Source organism: Carcharhinus amblyrhynchos, chromosome X (assembly GCF_965287045.1).
Source record: "Carcharhinus amblyrhynchos chromosome X, sCarAmb.v2.hapA, whole genome shotgun sequence".
In the NCBI taxonomy this organism is placed as follows: domain Eukaryota; kingdom Metazoa; phylum Chordata; class Chondrichthyes; order Carcharhiniformes; family Carcharhinidae; genus Carcharhinus; species Carcharhinus amblyrhynchos.
Window position 1 is genome coordinate 4,279,149 of NC_137359.1, and position 18,937 is coordinate 4,298,085.

General features: G+C 44.9%; 2 protein-coding genes across 3 annotated transcripts; both read right to left on the reverse strand.

The window, feature by feature from the left end:
- Window positions 1-638: 638 nt before the first annotated feature.
- On the reverse strand, window positions 639-18,760 carry LOC145362053 (uncharacterized). 2 transcript variants are annotated; one of them, XM_080218104.1, is made up of 2 exons: window positions 18,715-18,760; window positions 639-2,081 (listed from the first exon to the last, which is right to left on the reverse strand). In XM_080218104.1, exon 2 carries the CDS (start codon window positions 1,970-1,972, stop codon window positions 1,154-1,156), a length of 819 nt encoding a protein of 272 aa, XP_080074230.1. In that variant the 5' UTR covers window positions 1,973-2,081; window positions 18,715-18,760; the 3' UTR covers window positions 639-1,153. The 2 variants fall into 2 exon arrangements, with proteins under 2 accessions (XP_080074230.1, XP_080074229.1); XM_080218103.1 differs by lacking the exon at window positions 18,715-18,760 and adding an exon at window positions 3,855-3,987.
- LOC145362052 (uncharacterized) lies at window positions 6,627-13,645 on the reverse strand. Its single transcript, XM_080218102.1, has 2 exons — window positions 13,343-13,645; window positions 6,627-11,130 (listed from the first exon to the last, which is right to left on the reverse strand). The coding sequence occupies exon 2, from the start codon at window positions 11,040-11,042 to the stop codon at window positions 10,164-10,166; it is 879 nt and encodes a 292-aa protein (XP_080074228.1). The 5' UTR covers window positions 11,043-11,130; window positions 13,343-13,645; the 3' UTR covers window positions 6,627-10,163.
- Window positions 18,761-18,937: the final 177 nt, after the last annotated feature.

Consider the following 18,937-nt stretch of genomic DNA (forward strand, 5'->3'; position numbering starts at 1 on the left):
GAGCCATTTGGCCCATCGAATCTGCACTGACTCTCTGACAGCGCATCTTACCCAGGCCCACCCTCACCCCGTTCCCTTAACCCCACTAATCCCCCTAACCTGTGGACTCTAAGAGGCATTTCAGCATGGTCAATCCACCTAACCTGCACATCTTTGGGTTGTGGGAGGAAACGGGAGCACCCGGAGGAAGCCCTCGCAGACATGGGGAGAACAGGCAAATTCCACATTGACAGTCACCCAAGGCCAGAATCGAACTCGGGGCGCTGGCACTGTGAGGTAGCAGTGCTGAGCACTGTGCCACCCTGGATGTGATCAACAGCAAAGCACAGTCATTGCAGTTACTTGTGAATTTGTAACATTATAAAAAAACTGTAAAAGTGCTAAGAGTTGTAAAACTGTTTAAAAGGTGGTTTAGTATTTTCTGTGCTGAGGAGCTGCAGTTGCATCCAGTACAGACTGAAGCAATGTATCAGGCAAAAAAATAGGGTTGCTTTGGGAACAGGTTTCAGGCATTTGAATCAGAACATGTTTTTGAATTTTAACCAATCAATTTGAAATCGGCATTCGAATAGCAGTGACCTATCAACTTTGAATTTGATGTTTGGATAACTTGTAAACTATCCGATTGTGGGGTTTTTGGTACATCATTTGGTACTGCTCCCAGCTCCAGAAAACTGCCAGAAAGACAGCCACTGCCTCTGCCGGCAGCCTGCTCACCGCTGTAGAGAGAGACACAGACAACTCTCTGCCAGTGTTACAGCCACATTTTATGTCTTAAGAGAAAACCTCATTTCATCTCAGAAGAACAGACCAACAGAACACGAAGGAAGTCAAGGACATTTGGGAAGATGACAAACGTGATTCCATTTTGAGAGTGACTATAAAAATTCTTTTTTTTTGTCAGTAAGTGGGAATTGTATTTATCCCAACAGCATTCCATTAGAACCGTGTTTTATTCAGTTTGTTGACAGTTCAGTTAACCTGTTCACTGTTAGTGAGATAAAATAAAGTGTTACTTGTTTCTTTTAAAAAGAAATTCTCAGGTAGTTATTTTGATTTGATCAGTCAGAATCGCTGTAGGCAGATCGTACTTTTTCCCATGTACTCTTCAATAGATTAAGAAAGGGAGGTACTTCTCTTTGATGGTTGAGTGTTAGTTCTCTGAGAGATCACCCTCCCCTTTATAACACTTGTGAACTCGCTGGTGTCTCAGCAGGTTGGAGGAGGTGGTAAATTTCTTCCCACAATCAAGGCAGGTGAACAGTCCCTCCCCAGTGTGAACTCGCAGGTGTACAGTGAGGCTACACGACTGCTTGAAGCAAGTGCCACAGTGAGAGCACCTAAACTTTTTCTCGTCCGTGTGAATGCGTTGATGGATCATCAGCTCCCCAGAGCTTTTAAAGCGCTTCCCACAGTCTGGGCAGTGAAATGGTCTCTCCTCAGTGTGAATGCGCCGGTGTGTCAGCAGGTTGGACGACTGAGTGAATCTCTTCCCACAGTCGGAGCAGGTGAATGGTTTCTCCCCGGTGTGAATTCTCTGGTGCGCAGTCAGATTAAACGATCGCTTGAACCCAGTCCCACAGTGAGAGCACTTGAACGGTCTCTCATCAGTGTGAATCCGTTGATGGAGCATCAGGTCCCTGGTACTTTTAAAGCATTTGCCACAGTCTGAGCATTTAAAAGGTCTCTCCTCGGTGTGAACCCGCTGGTGTCTCAGTAGGTGGGATGACAGAATGAATCCCTTCCCACAGTGAGAGCAGATGAAAGGTTTCTCCCCAGTGTGACTGCGTCGATGAGCTTCCAACTCACTTAGATAATAGAATGCTTTTCCACAGTCCCCACATTTCCACAACTTCTCCCCACTGTGACTGCGTTTGTGTCTCGACAGCCCAGATGATTGGTTGAATCCTCTTCCACACACAGAACACGTGTATGGTTTCACCCCACTGCGAACGGTGCTTTTTCCTTCCATGTTCAAAATCTAATGATATTCTGGTTACAATAAATTGAGCAACTCTGTGAGATCCTGATGTGATGTTTGGTTTCTGTTTCCCCACTGCAAATCCTCACCTTCTAACACCCTGTGAAATTGATTTGAAACAGAAAAAAGTGAGAGAGAACTCACAGCAACACAAAGGCAGATTGTGAAACTGAGCTGAATGAATCTGGTAACTTGTGGAACCGGTATCGGAAAAAGTAACCATGAAAACTGCTGGACTGTCGCAAATACCCAACTGGTTCACTAATGTCCTCCAAGCAAGGGTTTGAAGAATAAAGTACAAATAATATGGAATAAGGACAGGAATATTAGATTAAAGGTAACGCTGGGTAAACCCACTGTAAAACATATTTTAAAATGGCAAAACTGAATTGCAAAAGCTGCAATATTAACTCTTTGCACAACCAGAGTGAATTTGTTGATCATAAATACACACACGTTAAAACAGTTTGTGCTATGGCACCAGCAGGTAAGCTACAACACCAGCTCTGATAAATAAAACCCCAAAACAGATAACAGAATATTCAGCCCTGAGTTTTATTGGACACCTTAACTCAGCAACATTGACAATAACACTGTTATAGGAAGTCCAGTTTTCAGGAATAAATTCAAAATAACATTTCCTAGAAATGAATCAGGAACCCTCATTATAATAGGTGAATATGTGATGGTTCTGCATCCTGGTGAATCTCCTCCACACCCACTCCAGTGCAATCATATCCTCCTACAATGTGGTGATCAGAACTGCATACATTACTCTAGCTGTGGCCTCACCAAAGTTCTATACAACTCCAACATGACTTCCCTGCTTTTGTAATCTACGCCTAGATTGAGAAAGTTGTGTCCCATGTGCCTTTTCATCTCAGTACGAACATGCCTTTCTCCCTTCAGAGATCTATAGCCAAGGTCCATTTGCTCCATAGAACTTCCTAGTATCATGTTGCTCATTGAATAATTCCTTGTCAAATTACTCAACAAGATGTTGTAACTCAAAATAGGAAGATGTTTGATGGACAAGTTTTTCTCATTCTGTTATTCCCTGAGTATGATTTTGTTAAGTGGAGAATTGACCAAATTTTTTGAAGAAGTAACACAGGGGAATTGATTTGGGTAATGTAGTGGATATTGTCTGCACAGATTTCATTGAGGCATCTAACAAGGTCCCACATGGCAGACTGCTGAGAAAAATTAGATCCCATGGGATACAAGGGAAGGTGGCATGTTGGATCCAAAATTGGCTCACAGAGCAGAAACAAAGGGTAATGGTCGATGGATGATTCAGCAACGAAGCATTTAGCAATGAAGAACAGTTTCTAAAGATGTTCCACAGAGCACAGTGTTAGGGTCCTTGTTATTTGTTGTACATACTAATGATTCAGACTTAAAGGCGGGAGGCATGATTAAGAAATTTGCAGATGACACAAAATTGGCCATGTCGTGGATGAAGAGACTCCAGAATGATACCAATTGTTTGGTTGAGTGGGCAGAGGAGTGACAGATGGAATTCAATCCAGAAAAGTGTGAAGTAATGAATTTCGGGAGGACAAACGAAGAAAGGAAACAGTCAATAAACAGGAAAACATTGAGGGGGATGAAGAAGTGAGAGACCTTGGAAAGAGGTCCACAGATCTGCAACTGAAGCTCTGTAATCTTCAAAGCTACAGAACAGGGCTTGAAAATTAGGATTTAAACGAGCGACTAGATTTGTTTGGCCGGAACTGACATGATGGCCTTCTTCTACACTGGAACCATTCTCTGGTTCCAACAGATGAAGTTGTTACCCCAAATAAACATGGCGACTGCGCATGCGCTTTAATGTACGTGGCCACGCATAAATATGGCTGCCGCTCATTACCTGCAGGAAGCATGTCAGTCTGAATCGTGTCTGCGAAAACACTGCGTCCCATCCCGTACAAACAAGTCAGCAGGAAGTTCCTATCCAGGGTTAAAACAACATGTCTACGAAACCTCTCCCCTCACCCGCCAGATCCATCGCTCCCTCCGTGCTACCATTTCACTTACTTACCCAGCGGACATTACATCAGTCCCCATCACCACTACTCACACCACGCATGCTCCACTCCCAGCCCCGCCCTTCATTCATTCCGATTGTTTGGAGGAGCAGCAGCTCCCACTCGGTCCTCCAGCCCCGCCCTTTCTCTTCTTATTGGTCTAGAGTTGCTGTCGATCAGCCGGGCATTGTGACGGTTTCAGATGATGGGCGGGGCCACAGCCTCAGGCTGAGTTGCTGATTATTGGCAGTATTTTGTGTTTGGGAATTAGAGCTAGAGATGAATGGTCAGTTCCCCTGGGGCTGGGGGATTCACACTCATTTCCCCAGGACACTCATTATCACCACAACTTTACAGGAGATGTTTTTACAGCAGGCGTCACGATGGCACAGTGGTTCGCACTGCTGCCTCACAGCACCGGGGATCAGGGTTCAATTCTGGCCTCGGGTCACTGTCTGTGTGGAGTTTGCACATTCTCCCCGTGTCTGAATGAGTTTTCTCCAGGTGCTCCGGTTTCCTCCCAAATGCCAAAGATGTGCAGGTTTGTGCATTGGCCGTGCTAAATTGACCCTTGCATAGAAAACATTCTTTCCGGTTGTATCGCAGCTCCTGCTCTGTCCAAGACTGCAAGAAACTACCAAAGGTCATTAATGTAGCCCAGTCCATCAACCTCCCATTCATTGACTCTGTCTACACTTCCTGCTGCCTTGGCAAAGCAGCCAGCATAGTTAAGGACCCCACACACCCGGACATTCTCTCTTCCACGTTCTTCTGTCAGGAAAAAGATACAAAAGTGTGAGGTCATGTACCAACCAACTCAAGAACAACTTCTTCCCTGCTGTCATTAGACTTTTGAATAGATCTACGCTATATTAAGTTGGTCTTTCTCTACATCTTAGCTAAGACTATACCACTACATTCTGCATCTCTCCTTTCCTTCTCTATGAATGGTATGTTTTGTCTGTATAGCATGCAAGTAACGATACTTTGCACTGCATACTAATACACGTGGCAATAAAAAAGTCAAGTCAAATATCTTAGCGGCAGGGAGATTAGCAAGGTAAATACGTAGGGTTATGGGGATATGACATAGGTGGGATTCTCTCCTGCGTGGGTTTCCTACAGGTGCTCCGGTTTCCTTGCATAGTCTAAAGATATGTGAGTTAGGTTGATTGGCTATGCTAAATTGACCCCAGTGTCAGGGGGATTAGCAAAGTAAATGTACGGTGTTACGGGAATGGGGCCTGGGTGGGATTGTGGTTGGTACAGACTCGATGGGCTGAATGTGCTCCTTCTGTTGTGTAGGGATTCAACAGAGAAAGTCCCCACAAGATTCCTGCCTGCAAACTCCATGTTTAAAAAATGTCCAACCTGGAAGTATTTAGAGATTTAATGGGCAGACAACATTTACCACAAAAAAATTAGGTGATGCATTTCATCAGTTAAAAAAGTAAAACATAGACTAACTGGTTAAAGTTTATAAGTTGCAGAGCAACAGAAGAGGAAAGATATTGGAAAATTCTAGGTAACATCTTGTCTTATTAATCAGCAGTCACCAAACTCCAGTCTCAGCAACTTTAATACGGTATTAAGCAATATAAACTGAGCAGGCTGGATGGTTAACAGGCACTGCAGTGCTGTCAGTTAGCAGCACCATTCAGCCCAGCTGTTCCTCTCCCTGTCCCTTTAAAGGTGGCGAACTGGAAGAAAGTATGTCCAGGGTGGGTGGAGTCCTTGAATATGCTGGCTGCATTTCCGAGGCAGTGGGAAGTGTAGCCAGAGTCAGTGGATGGGAGTTTTGTTTGCAAGATGGGCTGGACTTCTTTTACAACCCTTTGTAGTTTGCAGTCTTGGTCAGAGCAGAAGCCAAACCAAGCTGTGATACATCTGGAAAGGATGCTTTCTATGGTGCATGTGTAAAAATTGGCGAGAGTCAGAGAGAACATGCCTCCTGAGAAAGTAGAGGTGTTGGAGGGTTTCCTTAACTATAGCATTGGCGTGGAGGGGTGAGGCCAGGCTGTTAGTGATCTGGATAATAGAAATTTGAAGCTGTCCACTGATGCAGATAGTGGTGTTGCTATGCCTGCCGCACAATCTGTTTTAACCCTTATGTGGTGAACAAAGAATTGCAGGTAAACTTCTTGTTCATACAATAATATTTATTCGCACACAATTATTAATCATCCACCCAATCAACAATAAATTATCTTATGGAATACCAAAGTTCAAGACTAGACTTTGACTTAACTTTTGCGTGACTGGCAAGTATCCAGGCAGATATTGGCCTTTATCTGTGTGTTGGTCTCTGTAGTCCTCTGCGTAGTCTGGTGCTTCCTTCTTGGGTGTGGTGGTTCTCCTCGTGCTGGTTGTTGCTGGTTTTGGTCACCGTTTTTGTTTATATCCAGTTCAATCCAATCAAAGTTCAATTCAAAGTGAGACATTCCAGTCAGAAGGTGACAAGGCAGACTCACCACTTCCTGTCTTGGGCTTGATCTACATGATCCAAACTGATTGCAATAGGCATTGCACCTCCTACTGACCTCATGGTCACCATTGTTGTTGTTCATTCGGTTGGCGGGAGGGATTGTGGCGGGGGGGGGGCGTGGTGGGGAGAGGTTTTTCTGTTGTGCAGCACCTTTTATCCCTCCTTATTTTCATATCCTTTTGGGCGGTCTCTTGATTTTTCTCAATCAATCAGGGCTTGATCACCCTGATCAATAAGAGTCCAGTCAGGTGCTGCCCCACTGATCTCTGGGTGTGTACCCAAGAGCCATGCCTATAGGTGCTGGAAGCATGAAAGTCACTTACCTCCCTCCCAAATAAGGGGTTAAGGCTCCCCTTTTTCTGGTAAACAAATAAGTCTGACCAGAGGGTGCCCATTGACTTTGGGAAGGCCTGTTTCCTGTGTATTCAGTCATCTGAGTTGCAACCTGTTTATCTCTGTCCTTTTCTTTTGAGGCTTCAGACTGCCTGTTTCAGTGCTTGTCCAATTATCTCTGTAAATCACCATTAGGTGGCCTGTTTGGCCACAGGGGCATATCCTTCACTGCACTTCCTGAAGTCGATGACTATCCCCTTCATTTTACTGACATTAAGGGATTATTGTCATTGCGCCAGTTCACCAGATTCTCTATCTCTTTCCTATATTCCGTCTCATCATTCTTTGAGATCTGACCCATTAGTGGTGTCATCAGAAAATGAGAAAATGGACTTGCTGCTTCACTTCGCTTTGGTGAATGTCTGTTCATTCTATTACACGGAAAATGTTCTTTTATCCAATTCTTTAATCATCATTTTATTCTTACTTCTTGACAACATGTTGATGGTAAATCAGTTCCTAAGAGCTCTTTGTGAGGTTATTCACTTTGGAAACAAAAGGGCAGATCACTACTGAATGGCTGTAAATTGGGAGAGGGAAGTGTGCAACAGGACCTGGGTGTCCTTATGCACCAGTTACTGAAGGTAAGCATGCAAGTGCAGCGGGCAGTAAAGAATGCAAATGGCATGTTGACCTTCATTGCAAGAGGTTTCGAGTACAGGAGCATGGATATGTTGTTGCAATTATACAGGGCCTTGGTGAGGCCACAACGAGAGTACTGTGTGCAGTTTTGGTCTCCTTTTCTGAGGAAGGACGTTCTTGCTCGAGGGAGTGCAGTGAAAGTTTAGCAGGCTGACTCTGGGGATGGCAGAACTGATACATGAGGAGAGATTGACTAGATTAGGATTACTTTTGCTTGAGTTCAAACAAATCAGGGGATCTCATAGAGACTTATAAAATGACAACAGGACTAAATGGCGGGGAAGTCCAGAACCAGGGGTCACAGTCTGAGGATTTAGGGTAGACCCCTTTAGGACAGAGATGAGGGGACATTTCTTCATCTGAAGAGTGGTGAGCCTGTGGAATTCATTACCACAGGAAGTAGTTGATGCCAAAACATTGAACATATTCAAGAGGCGGCTGGATATAGCACTTGGGGTGAATGGGATCAAAGGTTATGGGGAAAAAGCAGGATTAGGCTATTGACTTAGATGATCAGCCATGATCATAATGAATGGCGGAGGAGGCTCAAAGGGCCAAATGGCCTCCTCCTGCTCCTATCTTCTATGTTTTCATGTAAAACAACTTTGCACACTCTGGACAGTTAAAATGTGTCTTGTCAGTGAGAACTCTTTGGTGTGTTTTCAAGTCAAATAACTGAGTGAATGCCTTCCCAGACTCAGAGCAGTAAGCATTCCCCAGCTACTGTGAACTCACTGATGTTGAGTGAGAGCAGATGATCGCCTGAAACTTGTCCCACAGTGAGGGCACCTTGAATGGTCTCTCATCAGTGTGAACACATTGGTGGATCATCGGATTCCCAGAACTTTTAAAGCATTTCCCACAGCCTGAACATTTAAAACATCTCTCATTAATGATGTTGACGGGATATCAGCTCACTGGAACATTTGAAACACTCCTCACAATCTGGATATTTAAATGGATGCTCAGCTGATTAAGCAGCCATTGATGGGACATCAGGTCTCCAGAGGTTTTAAAGCATTTTCCAAAATTGGGACATTTAAAAGTTCTCTCATCATTGTGAACAAGTTGATGAAACTTAAGTTCCCTTGACCTTTTAAAGCACTTCTCAGTCCTGGGCAGTTGAAAGATCTCTCATCTGTGTGAATTAGTTGATGGGTCATCAGTTCCCCAGAACTCCTGAAATACTTCCCACAGACTGGGCATTTAAAAGGTCTCTCCTCGTGTGAACTTGCATATGTGCCAGTAAGTTGCATGAGTGAGTGAATCACTTCCCACATTTAGAGTGGGTGAATGGCCTTCTCCCACTGTGAACTCACTGATGTTTTGTGAGGTAGTTTGAATGCACATTGAGAGCACACAAACAGTCTCTCATCACTGTGAACAAATTCATGCATATCAGCTTGCCAGAACATGTAAATCACTTCCCACAATTTTAGGTAATTAAAAGGTCTCTCCTTTCACTAATGTTCAGTCAGGTCTGATGACTTCTTGAACACAGCCTCACTTGAGAGCTCCTGACTGGTTTCTCATCAGTGTTGTTGGAGGGATCAAACAAGTGGAGTCTTTGAGATTGTATGGAGGTTTATTCAAGCTTGTACCGAATATATAGGAGAGCACCCAGAGGACCAACTCAGGGCAATTCTGCTGAGTGACTCTGCTCAGGTGGATTCAAACAGCATTCTTATAATATTTCATGTTACAATGGGTACATTCAATGTTCTGATTGGGCCATTATCTGTTAATTCAGCTTTTGTCATTACAGAACTGTACTTGTGATTTATGATGATGGGATCTGTGGACCTCTTTATTGATTAGGTGATCTCACACAATGCTGCTGTTTCAGTTACCCTGGATGATGTTATTTTGTCCTGTTTCCCCCTTTATCTCCTGTGCTGATGATTTCACATCATATACAAGTAGAAACAATTATGAGCTCCTTCTGACATGTACATCTACCAATGATTGCGACCATCATCTCTTTGACCATGTCTTTTGAGTTTTGATTTGATTTTCTTGGGGGACAAAGACTTTATGCATTCTTCCCAGTCATGGTAAACAGTGCCTTGGATCTCCATTGTTGTTACAATCTCTGGTACCCACCACCTGGTGTGTCGCTGTCTGTTTTGCTGCAGTCTATGTTCTTATTGATTTAATCCTTCCACAATTATTCCCCCGTTAGCCCTTGGTCATACCCAAGGTTGCCTCTAAATTCCACCCGTTGGTGTTTAGTAACCATATGTCTAATAAATCTCTCTTCGTCCCAGCTACCAGCTTCAAAACTGCCAAATTGCATAGAAATATCTCATATTACATGCTACACAGAAATTATTCGTGACTAGGGGTAACATTTTATAAAGAAATACTTTGCGACTTGTGGAAAACCGTTATGTTCCTCATCTGGTTACTACCCTGACGGCCAATGTTAAGCACAATGTTCCAGATCCGCCAGTCCCACTTGGATCTCCATTGTTGTCACTATCTTTGGACCCACTACCTGGTGTGTAGCCGCCTGGTTCTATCTTTGAGGGAGGAGGAGAAGGCTACTCACAGTTTGTCTTCCTGCAGTTTAATATGGCTGCAGCTTCAACCCTTTCTGCTAGCTTTGCTGCAGTGTATGTTCTCATTGATTTTATCCTTCAGCAGTGTGAACACCTTGGTGGGACATCAGCCCCTGGAAATATTTATAGCACTTCCCACATTCTGAGCATATATAAGGTCCTGCGTCAGTGTGAGCACGTTGATGAGACTTCAGCTCACTGGAACGTTTGAAGCATATCCCACAATATGGGCATTTAAAAGGTCTTTCGTTAGAGTGAACATTTTGATGGGACATCAGATCCCCAGAGGTTTTAAAGCACTTCTCACAGTTGGAACATTTAAAAGGTCTCTGATCGGTGTGAACACGTTGATGGAACTTCAGTTCCCTTGAACTTTTAAAGCACTTCTTACAGTGTGGACAGTTAAAAGGTCTCTCATCTCTGTGAATTAGTTTATGGGTCATCAGTTTCGCAGAACTCTTAAAACCCTTCCCACATTGCGGGCAGCTGAAAGGTCTCTCCTCCGTGTGAACTAGTTGATGGGAAATCAGATTCCCAGGACGTTTAAAACACTTGTCACAATCTGGGCATTTAAAAGGTTTCTCATCAGTGTGAATTCGCTGGTGTGATCGTAAGTTGGATGACTGAGTAAATCCTTTCCCACATTTGGAGCAGGTGTACGGTCTCTCCCCAGTGTGAATGTACCTGTGCTTCAATAGGTTAGGCAACCGACCGAATACCTTCCCGCAGTCAGAGCAGGTGAACTGCTTTTCCCCACTGTGACTGTACCGATTAGTTTCAAGGTCAGGTGGGGAGTCAGATCCCTTCCCACAATCCTCAGGCTCCAACAGCTTCTTCCTGTTGTGACTGCATTTATGTTCTGACAGGTCTGATGCTTGGCTGAATCCTTGTTCACACACAGAACACGTGTATGCTTTCTCCCCACTGTCAACGGCACTTTTTTCTTCCATGTTCAAAATCCTATGTATTCAGATTGCTATGAACTGGGCAGCTCTGTCAAATCCTGGTGATTCCTGGCTTCATTTCCCAGACCACAATCTGGAAAAACAAGATGTCAGAACCCACAAAAACACAAAGGCAAGTTGGGAAATTGAACTGAAGTAAACGTTGGTCCTTTAGAGGATGAGAAGGGGAATGTAATAACTGGAAATGAGAAAATGGCTGAGGCATTGAATAGGTATTTTCTGTCAGTCTTCAAATGATAGACAAATAACATGCCAAAAATTGATGACAGGAAGGCTTTGGCAGGTGAGGACTTGGAAACTATCATTATCACTAAAGTGGTAGTGTTGGGCAAGCTAATGGGGGCTAATGGTAGACAAGTCTCCTGGTCCTGATGGAATGCATGCCAGAGAACTAAAAGAGATGGTGGCAGAAATAGCAAATGCGCCAGTGGTAATTTACCAAAATTCACTGGACTCTGGGGTGGTTCCCGTAGATTGGAAAACAGCAAATGTGACGCCACGGTTTAAAAAAGGAGGTAGACAAAAGGCGGGTAATTATAAGCAGGTTAGCTTAACTTCTGTAGTAGGGAAAATGCTTGAATCTATCCTCAAGGAAGAAATAGCATCTGATATAAAGTGTCCTACTGAGAAGATGCACCATAGGTTCACGAAGGGTAGGTCATGTTTGACTAATTTGGTGGAATTCTTTGAGAACGTTACATGTGCAGTAGACAGTGGGGAACCTTTGGATTTGGTGTATCTGGATTTCCAGAAGGCATTTGACAAGGTGCCACACCAAAAACTGCTACATAAGGTAAAGGTGCACAGTGTTACAGGTAATGTATTAGCAAGCATAGATGATTGGTTAACTAACAGAAAGCAAAGAGTGGGGGTAAATGGGTGTTTTTCTGGTTGGCGATCAGTGACTAGTGGTATGCCTCAGGGGTCAGTGTTGGGATCGAAATTGTTTACGATCTGCATAGATGATTTGGAGTTGGGGACCAAGTGTAGTGTGTCAAAATTTGCAGATGACACTAAGATGAGTGGCAGAGCAAAGTGTGCAGAGGACACTGAAAGTCGGCAAAGGGATATGGGTAGTCTAAGTGAGTGGCAGGTGGAGTACAATATTGGTAAATGTGAGGTCATCCATTTTGGTTGGAATAACAGCAAAATGGACTATTATTTAAATAGTAAAAAATTGCAGCATGCTGCTGTGCAGAGAGAGCTGGGTGTCCTTGTACATGAATTACAAAAAGTTGATTTGCAGGTTCAGCAGATAATTAAGGCAGCAGATGGAATTTTATCCTTCATTGCCAGAGGGATGGAGTTTAAAAACAGTGAGGTTATGTTGCAACTGTATTAGGTACTGGTGAGGCCACACCTCAGGTACTGAGTACAGTTTTGGTCTCCTTACTTGAGAAAGGATATATTAGCATTGGAGGGGGTGCAGAGGAGATTGACTGGGTTGATTCCAGAGTTGAGAGGGTTGGGTTATGAGGAGAGGCTGAGTAGACTGGGGTTATACTCATTGGAATTCAGAAGAGTGAGGGGAGATCTTATAGAAACACACACACAAGATTACGAAGGGACTAGATGAGATAGAAGAAGGGAAATTTTTTTACTGGCAGGTGAAACCAGAACTAGGGGGCATGGCCTCAAAATAAGGGAGAGCAGATTTAGGACTGCACCAATGCCTTATACAACCTTACTATAACACTCCAACTTTTATACTCGATACTCCGATTTATAAAGGCCAATGTACCAAAAGCACTCTTTACGACCCTATCCACCTGTGACGTCACTTTTAGGGAATTCTGTACCTGTATTCCCTGTGTTCCTATGTTGTAATTTTCTTTATACCTGTCCAAATATCTTCTTATGTGGCTCAGTATCAAATGTTACTTTCTCACATTTCTATGAAATGAATTGTGTCGTTTTACAATGGTAACGGTACAATATATTCACTACCTTGGACATACAGGGGCTGTTCAGCCCCATCAGTCAGACATTCTAACTCAGAGTGTGAATCAGTTGAACAAGTTGTTCCCATTCAGTCATTGAAAAGATTGCCCCAAATAAACATGGCGGCCGCGCATACGTACGACTACAAAAAGCCCCTCACAAAGAGGGCACTCGCGCATGCGCCCTTCCGCCTGTTGCCGGCGACAGGCATGGCAACCGTTAACAGACAAATCTGAAACTAAGAAACTAAATCCTCGGCCGCGCTCGGTGCAAACGAGAGACTGGAAAAATCTGTTTCGGAGTTTGCCGTTTACATAAACCGTTTACGAAGAGTCTCCACCCACCCGATGGATTGATTGCTCTCTCCGAGTTCACGATTCTCCATTTACCCCTTCCACTTCCAGACAGCAACTTCTCTCCGTCGCCATTATCCAGACAGCGCATGCTCTATTCTCAGCCCCGCCCCTCATTCACTCCGATTGGTTGGAGGACCAGCCGCCGTCGCTCGGTCCTCCCGTCCCGCCCCATTTCCAGAGCCGCCGTCAATCATTCGGGCATTGAGAATGGGGGCTGAGTTCCAGGCCCATTGTGAACCAATGAAGATTCTCCACATTCACCATTGTCCACTTCTGGCTTCTTTCCAGCCTCGACCTCAAAGAGAACAGGAGACTCCGAGCATGCGGTCCAAGTGTACAACCCGCAGATGATCACAGAATCCCTGGATTAGAAGGAGGCCATTCGGCCCATTGAATCTGCACTGACAACAATCCCACCCAGGCCCATACCGGCAACCCCACATATTTACCCCACTAAACCCTCTAATGTAAGCATCCTGGGACACCGAGCAGCAACACCGCCCTATTACCGTAACCTGCATTTATCCCACTAATCCCTCTAACCTACACATCTTGAGACACAAACAGGCAATTTAGAATGGCAAATCCACCTAACCTACAGATCTTTGAACTGTGGGAGTACACCAGAGCACCTGTTAGCCTTCACAGTCAGAGGATTTGAATACAGGAGCAGAAACGCCTGACGCAATTCTATAAGGCCTTGGTGAGGCCATGTCTGGAATATTGTGCACAACTTTGGTCTCCTTCCTTGAGCAAGGATGTTCTTGCATGGTGGCACAGTGGTTAGCACTGCTGCCTCACAGCGCCACAGATCCAAGTTAATTTCCGGCCTTGGGTGACTGTGTGGAGTTCTCACATTCTTCCTGTGTCTCAGTGAGTGTCCTCCTGGTGCTGCTTTTTCCTCCTGCAGTCAAAGATGTGCATGCTCAGTGGATGAGCCGTGATTAATGCAGAGACTATTTCCTCGTAGCTGTTACTAGGGGGCATAACTATAAGGTTCATGGTGGGAGATATAGGAGGGATGTCCGAGGTAGATTCTTTACTCAGAGAGTGGTTGGGGTGTGGAATAGACTGCCTGCTGTGATAGTGGAGTCGGACACTTTAGGAACTTTCAAGCGGTTATTGGATAGGCACATGAAGCACTCCAGAATTATAGGGAGTGGGATAGCTTGATCTTGGGATTGGACATAGCTCGGCACAACACTGAGGGCCGAAGGGCCTGTACTGCACTGTAATGTTCTATGTTCTAATGCACAGGGGCACGGGGTTAGCTGCGACAGTGGACCTAGGTAGAGTGCTCTTTCAGAGGGTCAGTGTAGACTTGATTGGATGAATAGACTCCTTCAGAACTGTAGGAATTATATGGTTCTTACACTCAGAGACGGAGAACTGCTGAAAGGGCGAAGTTGGGTCACCAGCAATTTAGCAGCAATATCATTAAAGATTGGCTATTGCAGGATAGACTGAGATTCAGACCTCCCACGAGCGCGAGGAGTATCCCATGAATAAGATAAGCATTGAGAGGAGCAGAGATGGAAGGTAAATGAGAAGAAGATGTGTTCAGGGCTGAGAGAAAGGGGAACGTTTAGAGACCAATTCTGCTGAAAGGGGAAGCAGCAGCTGATGGGATTGTTTCAGTCTTAGTGACAAAGAGCAGGTGAAAGGCTTTGCCCCATTGTGAACTCACCGGTGATTCAATAAATTGGATGACTAAGTAAATCCATTTCCACACTCTGAGCAGAGAAATGGTTTCTTCCCAGTGTGAACTCGCTGGTGTCTTTGCAGGTCATTTGATTGAGTGACTAACTTCCTGCCTTGGAGCAGGTAAATGGCTTCTCCCTAATGTCTTGGCAGGTGGCAGAACTGAGTGAATCCCTTCCCACAGTTGGTACAGGTGAATTGCTTCTTCCCAGTGTGAACTCGCACACTGTGCAGTGTGTCACAGCAGGTGGAATGACTGAGTGTATTTTTTGCCCAGACTCGGAGCAGGTGAAAGGCTTCCCCCATCTGTGAATTCGCAGGTGTCTCAGCAAGTTGGTTGAACTAAGAAATTCCTTCCCACACTCAGAACAGGAGAGTGACGCCTCCTCAGTGTGAACTCGCTGGTATGTCAGCAGATTTGGTAACTCAGTGGATCCCTTCCCACACTTGGTGCAAGTGAATGGTCTCTCCCCAGTGTGAACTGCAGTGAGTTCAGATGATCGCCTGAACTCAGTCCCACAGTCAGAGCACCTGAATGGTCTTTTATTAATGTGAACATGTTGATGGCACCTCTGTTCTCTGGAACTATTCTAGCATGCCCCACAGTCTGGACGTTTAAAAGGTCAGTTTGAATTTCCTTGTGTATTCGCAGGTCAGAGAACCGAGTGACTCCCTCTCCAGACTTGGTGCAGACGGACAGACCTTCCTCAGTCTGATGGATTTGAGAGGTGGATGATCGAGTGAATTCCTCCATAGACTCAGAGCAACCATCATAGTGGAACAGATCTCAAACAATGATGAGACAGAGTACAGGAATGAGATAGAGAACTGGTGAACTGGTGTGATGACAATAATCTCTCCATCAATGTCACCAAAATGAAGGAGATTGTCATCGACTTCAGGAAGCATAGAGGAGAACATGCCCCTGTCTACATCAATGGGGATGAAGCAGAAAGACTCGAGAGCTTCAAGTTTTTAGGTATCCAGATCACCAACAACCTGTCCTGGTTCCTCCCCCATGCCGACACTCTAGTTAAGAAATCCCACCAATGCCTCTACTTTCATAAGAACATAAGAACATAAGAAATAGGAGCAGGAGTAGGCCATCTAGCCCTTCGAGCCTGCCCCGCCATTCAATAAGATCATGGCTGATCTGTCGTGGCTCAGTTCCACTTTCCCGCCCTCTCCCCATAACCCTTAATCCCTTCTCTTATCAAAAACCCATCAACCCGCTTCTTAAAAATATTTAGCGAGGCAGCCTCCACCACTTCAACGGGCAGAGAATTCCAGAGATTCACCACCCTTTGAGTGAAAAAGTTCCTCCTCAACTCCGTTCTAAACCGCCTCCCCTTTATCTTGAGGCTGTGCCCCCTAGTCCTACTGTCTTTTTTGAGCGGGAAGAGTCTCTCCACCTCTATCCTATCCATCCCATTCATCATCTTATACGTCTCAATGAGATCTCCCCTCATTCTTCTAAACTCTAACGAGTACAAGCCTAGTTTATTCAGCCTCTCCTCATAGCTCAATCCCCTCAACTCCGGTATCAGCCTAGTAAACCTCCTCTGCACTCCCTCCAGGGCCAAAATATCCTTGCGCAGGTGCGGCGCCCAAAACTGCACACAGTACTCCAGCTGCGGCCTCACCAATGCCCTATACAGCTGCAGCAAGACCTCCCTACTTTTATATTCAATCCCCCTCGCTATGAAGGCCAGCATCCCATTCGCCTTCCTGACCACCTGCTGCACCTGCAAGCTGGGTTTTTGCGATTCATGCACAAGGACCCCGAGGTCCCTCTGCACCGTCGCCTGCTGCAGTCGCTTTCTCAGAAGACTCAGGAAATTTGGCATGTCAGCTATGACTCTCACCAACTTTTACAGATGCACCATAGAAAGCATTCTTTCTGGTTGTATCACAGCTCAGTATGGGCTCCTGCTCTGCCCAAGACCGCAAGAAACTCCAAAAGGTCATGAATGTAATCCAATCCATCATGCAAATCAGCCTTTCATCCACTGAATCTGTCTACACTTCCTGCTGCCTCAACAAAGCAGCCAGCATAATTAAGGACCCCATGCACCCCGGACATTTTCTTTTTCATCTTCTTCCGTTGGGAAAAAGATACAAAAGTCTGAGATCCCATACCAACCGAATCAAGAACAGCTTCTTCCCTGCTGCTGACAGAGTTTTGAATGGACCTACTTTGCATTATGTTGATCTTTCTCTACACCCTAGCTATGACTGTAACACCACATTCTGTACTCTCTCATTTCCTTCTCTATGAACAGTATGTGGTAGTGAATTCCACACATTCACCACCCTCTGGGTGAAGAAATTTCTCCTCACCTTAATTCTAAAAATTTTACCACTTATCTTCAAACTAACACCTCTAGTTCTGGACTCCCCCACCATCAGGAACATTATTTCTCAATCATCCCTGTTAGAATTTTAGAAGTTTCTATGAGATTCCCTCCTCTCTCTTCTGAACTCCAGTGAATATAATCCTAACTGACTCAGATGCTCCTCATGTGACAGACCTGCCATCCCAGGAATCAGCCTGGTGAACCTTTGCTGTACTCTTTCTATCACAAAGATATCTTTCCTCAGATAAGGAGATCAAAACTGCACACAATATTCCAGGTGTGGCCTCAAATAATAAAGCATACAACTGGCCACAACTAGATTAATGTGTGCAGTTCTGCTGCAAACTAAAGGAAAGATTTGATTGCAAAAGGAAGGTTGCAGAACAGAGTCACCAGGAGCTTTTCAGCTATGAAGAGAGGCTGGTTAGGTTGGGGCTGTTACCCTTGGAACAGAGAACTGAAGGGGGCCTCATGAATGTTGGACGTAGATAGGATAGATAAGAAATGTTTCCCCTTAGTAGGCAGGTCCGTAACCAGGGGGCATAGATTTAAGCTGAGGGGCAGGAGATTTAGAGGGATTGGAGGAATAACATTTTCACTCTGAGAGTGATGAGAATCTGGAACTCACTTCCTGAAAGGGTGGTAGAGGCATAATAAGCCATTGTGTACAAGGCTACAGACCAAGTGTGGGAAAACAGGATTTGAATTAGAAAGGTGTTTGGTGGCTGGTGCAGACACAATAGCTGTAAAACACAAAGATTCCAAAGTGATAATTGGATTATATACTCAAATCCCTCCATGATCATACCGTTCTCTTTCTCTATAATGTCCTCCAGTCCCACAATCATAGGAGTCATGTGGCACAGAAGAGGCCCTTCAGCCCATCAAGCCCACACCCACACATATGAAATATCTGAACTCGCACCAAATCCAATCTGCCAACACTTGGCCCATGGCCCTAAATATTATGATGGGCAAAGTTCTCATCCAGATATATTTTAAAGGATGTTAGGTAACTCGCCTCTACCACCTCCCAGTCAGCGCATTCCAGACCATCATAACCCTCCGAGATATCTTCACTTCCTCTAAGTCCAGACTCCTGACAATTCCCAGTTTTATTTGATCCACCTTTGGTCACAATTGCTGCACATTGACCTCCACAAAGATGGCGACCATTAAGCCAAGGTTGCTATGGAGGGAAAAATGCCTCAGCCGCCACATGGATGCGAATATGAAGCGGAAAATTCGTATTCGGATTTGTCGGCCTACAAAAGTGTTCATGAAACCTTCCCGCACACTTACCGGTTCCATTCGCCCCTTTCCCACTCGCTGACCCGATACAACCATGTGTCCCGCCAGCATCCCGACTGCGCATGCTCCAGTGTAGCGCATTCTGAATCTGCGCATGCTCCAGTGTATTCTGAATCTCCGCATGCTCCAATGTAGAGCATTCTGAATCTGCGCATGTTCCAGTGTAGAGCATTCTGAATCTGCGCATGCTCCAATGTAGAGCATTCTGAATCTC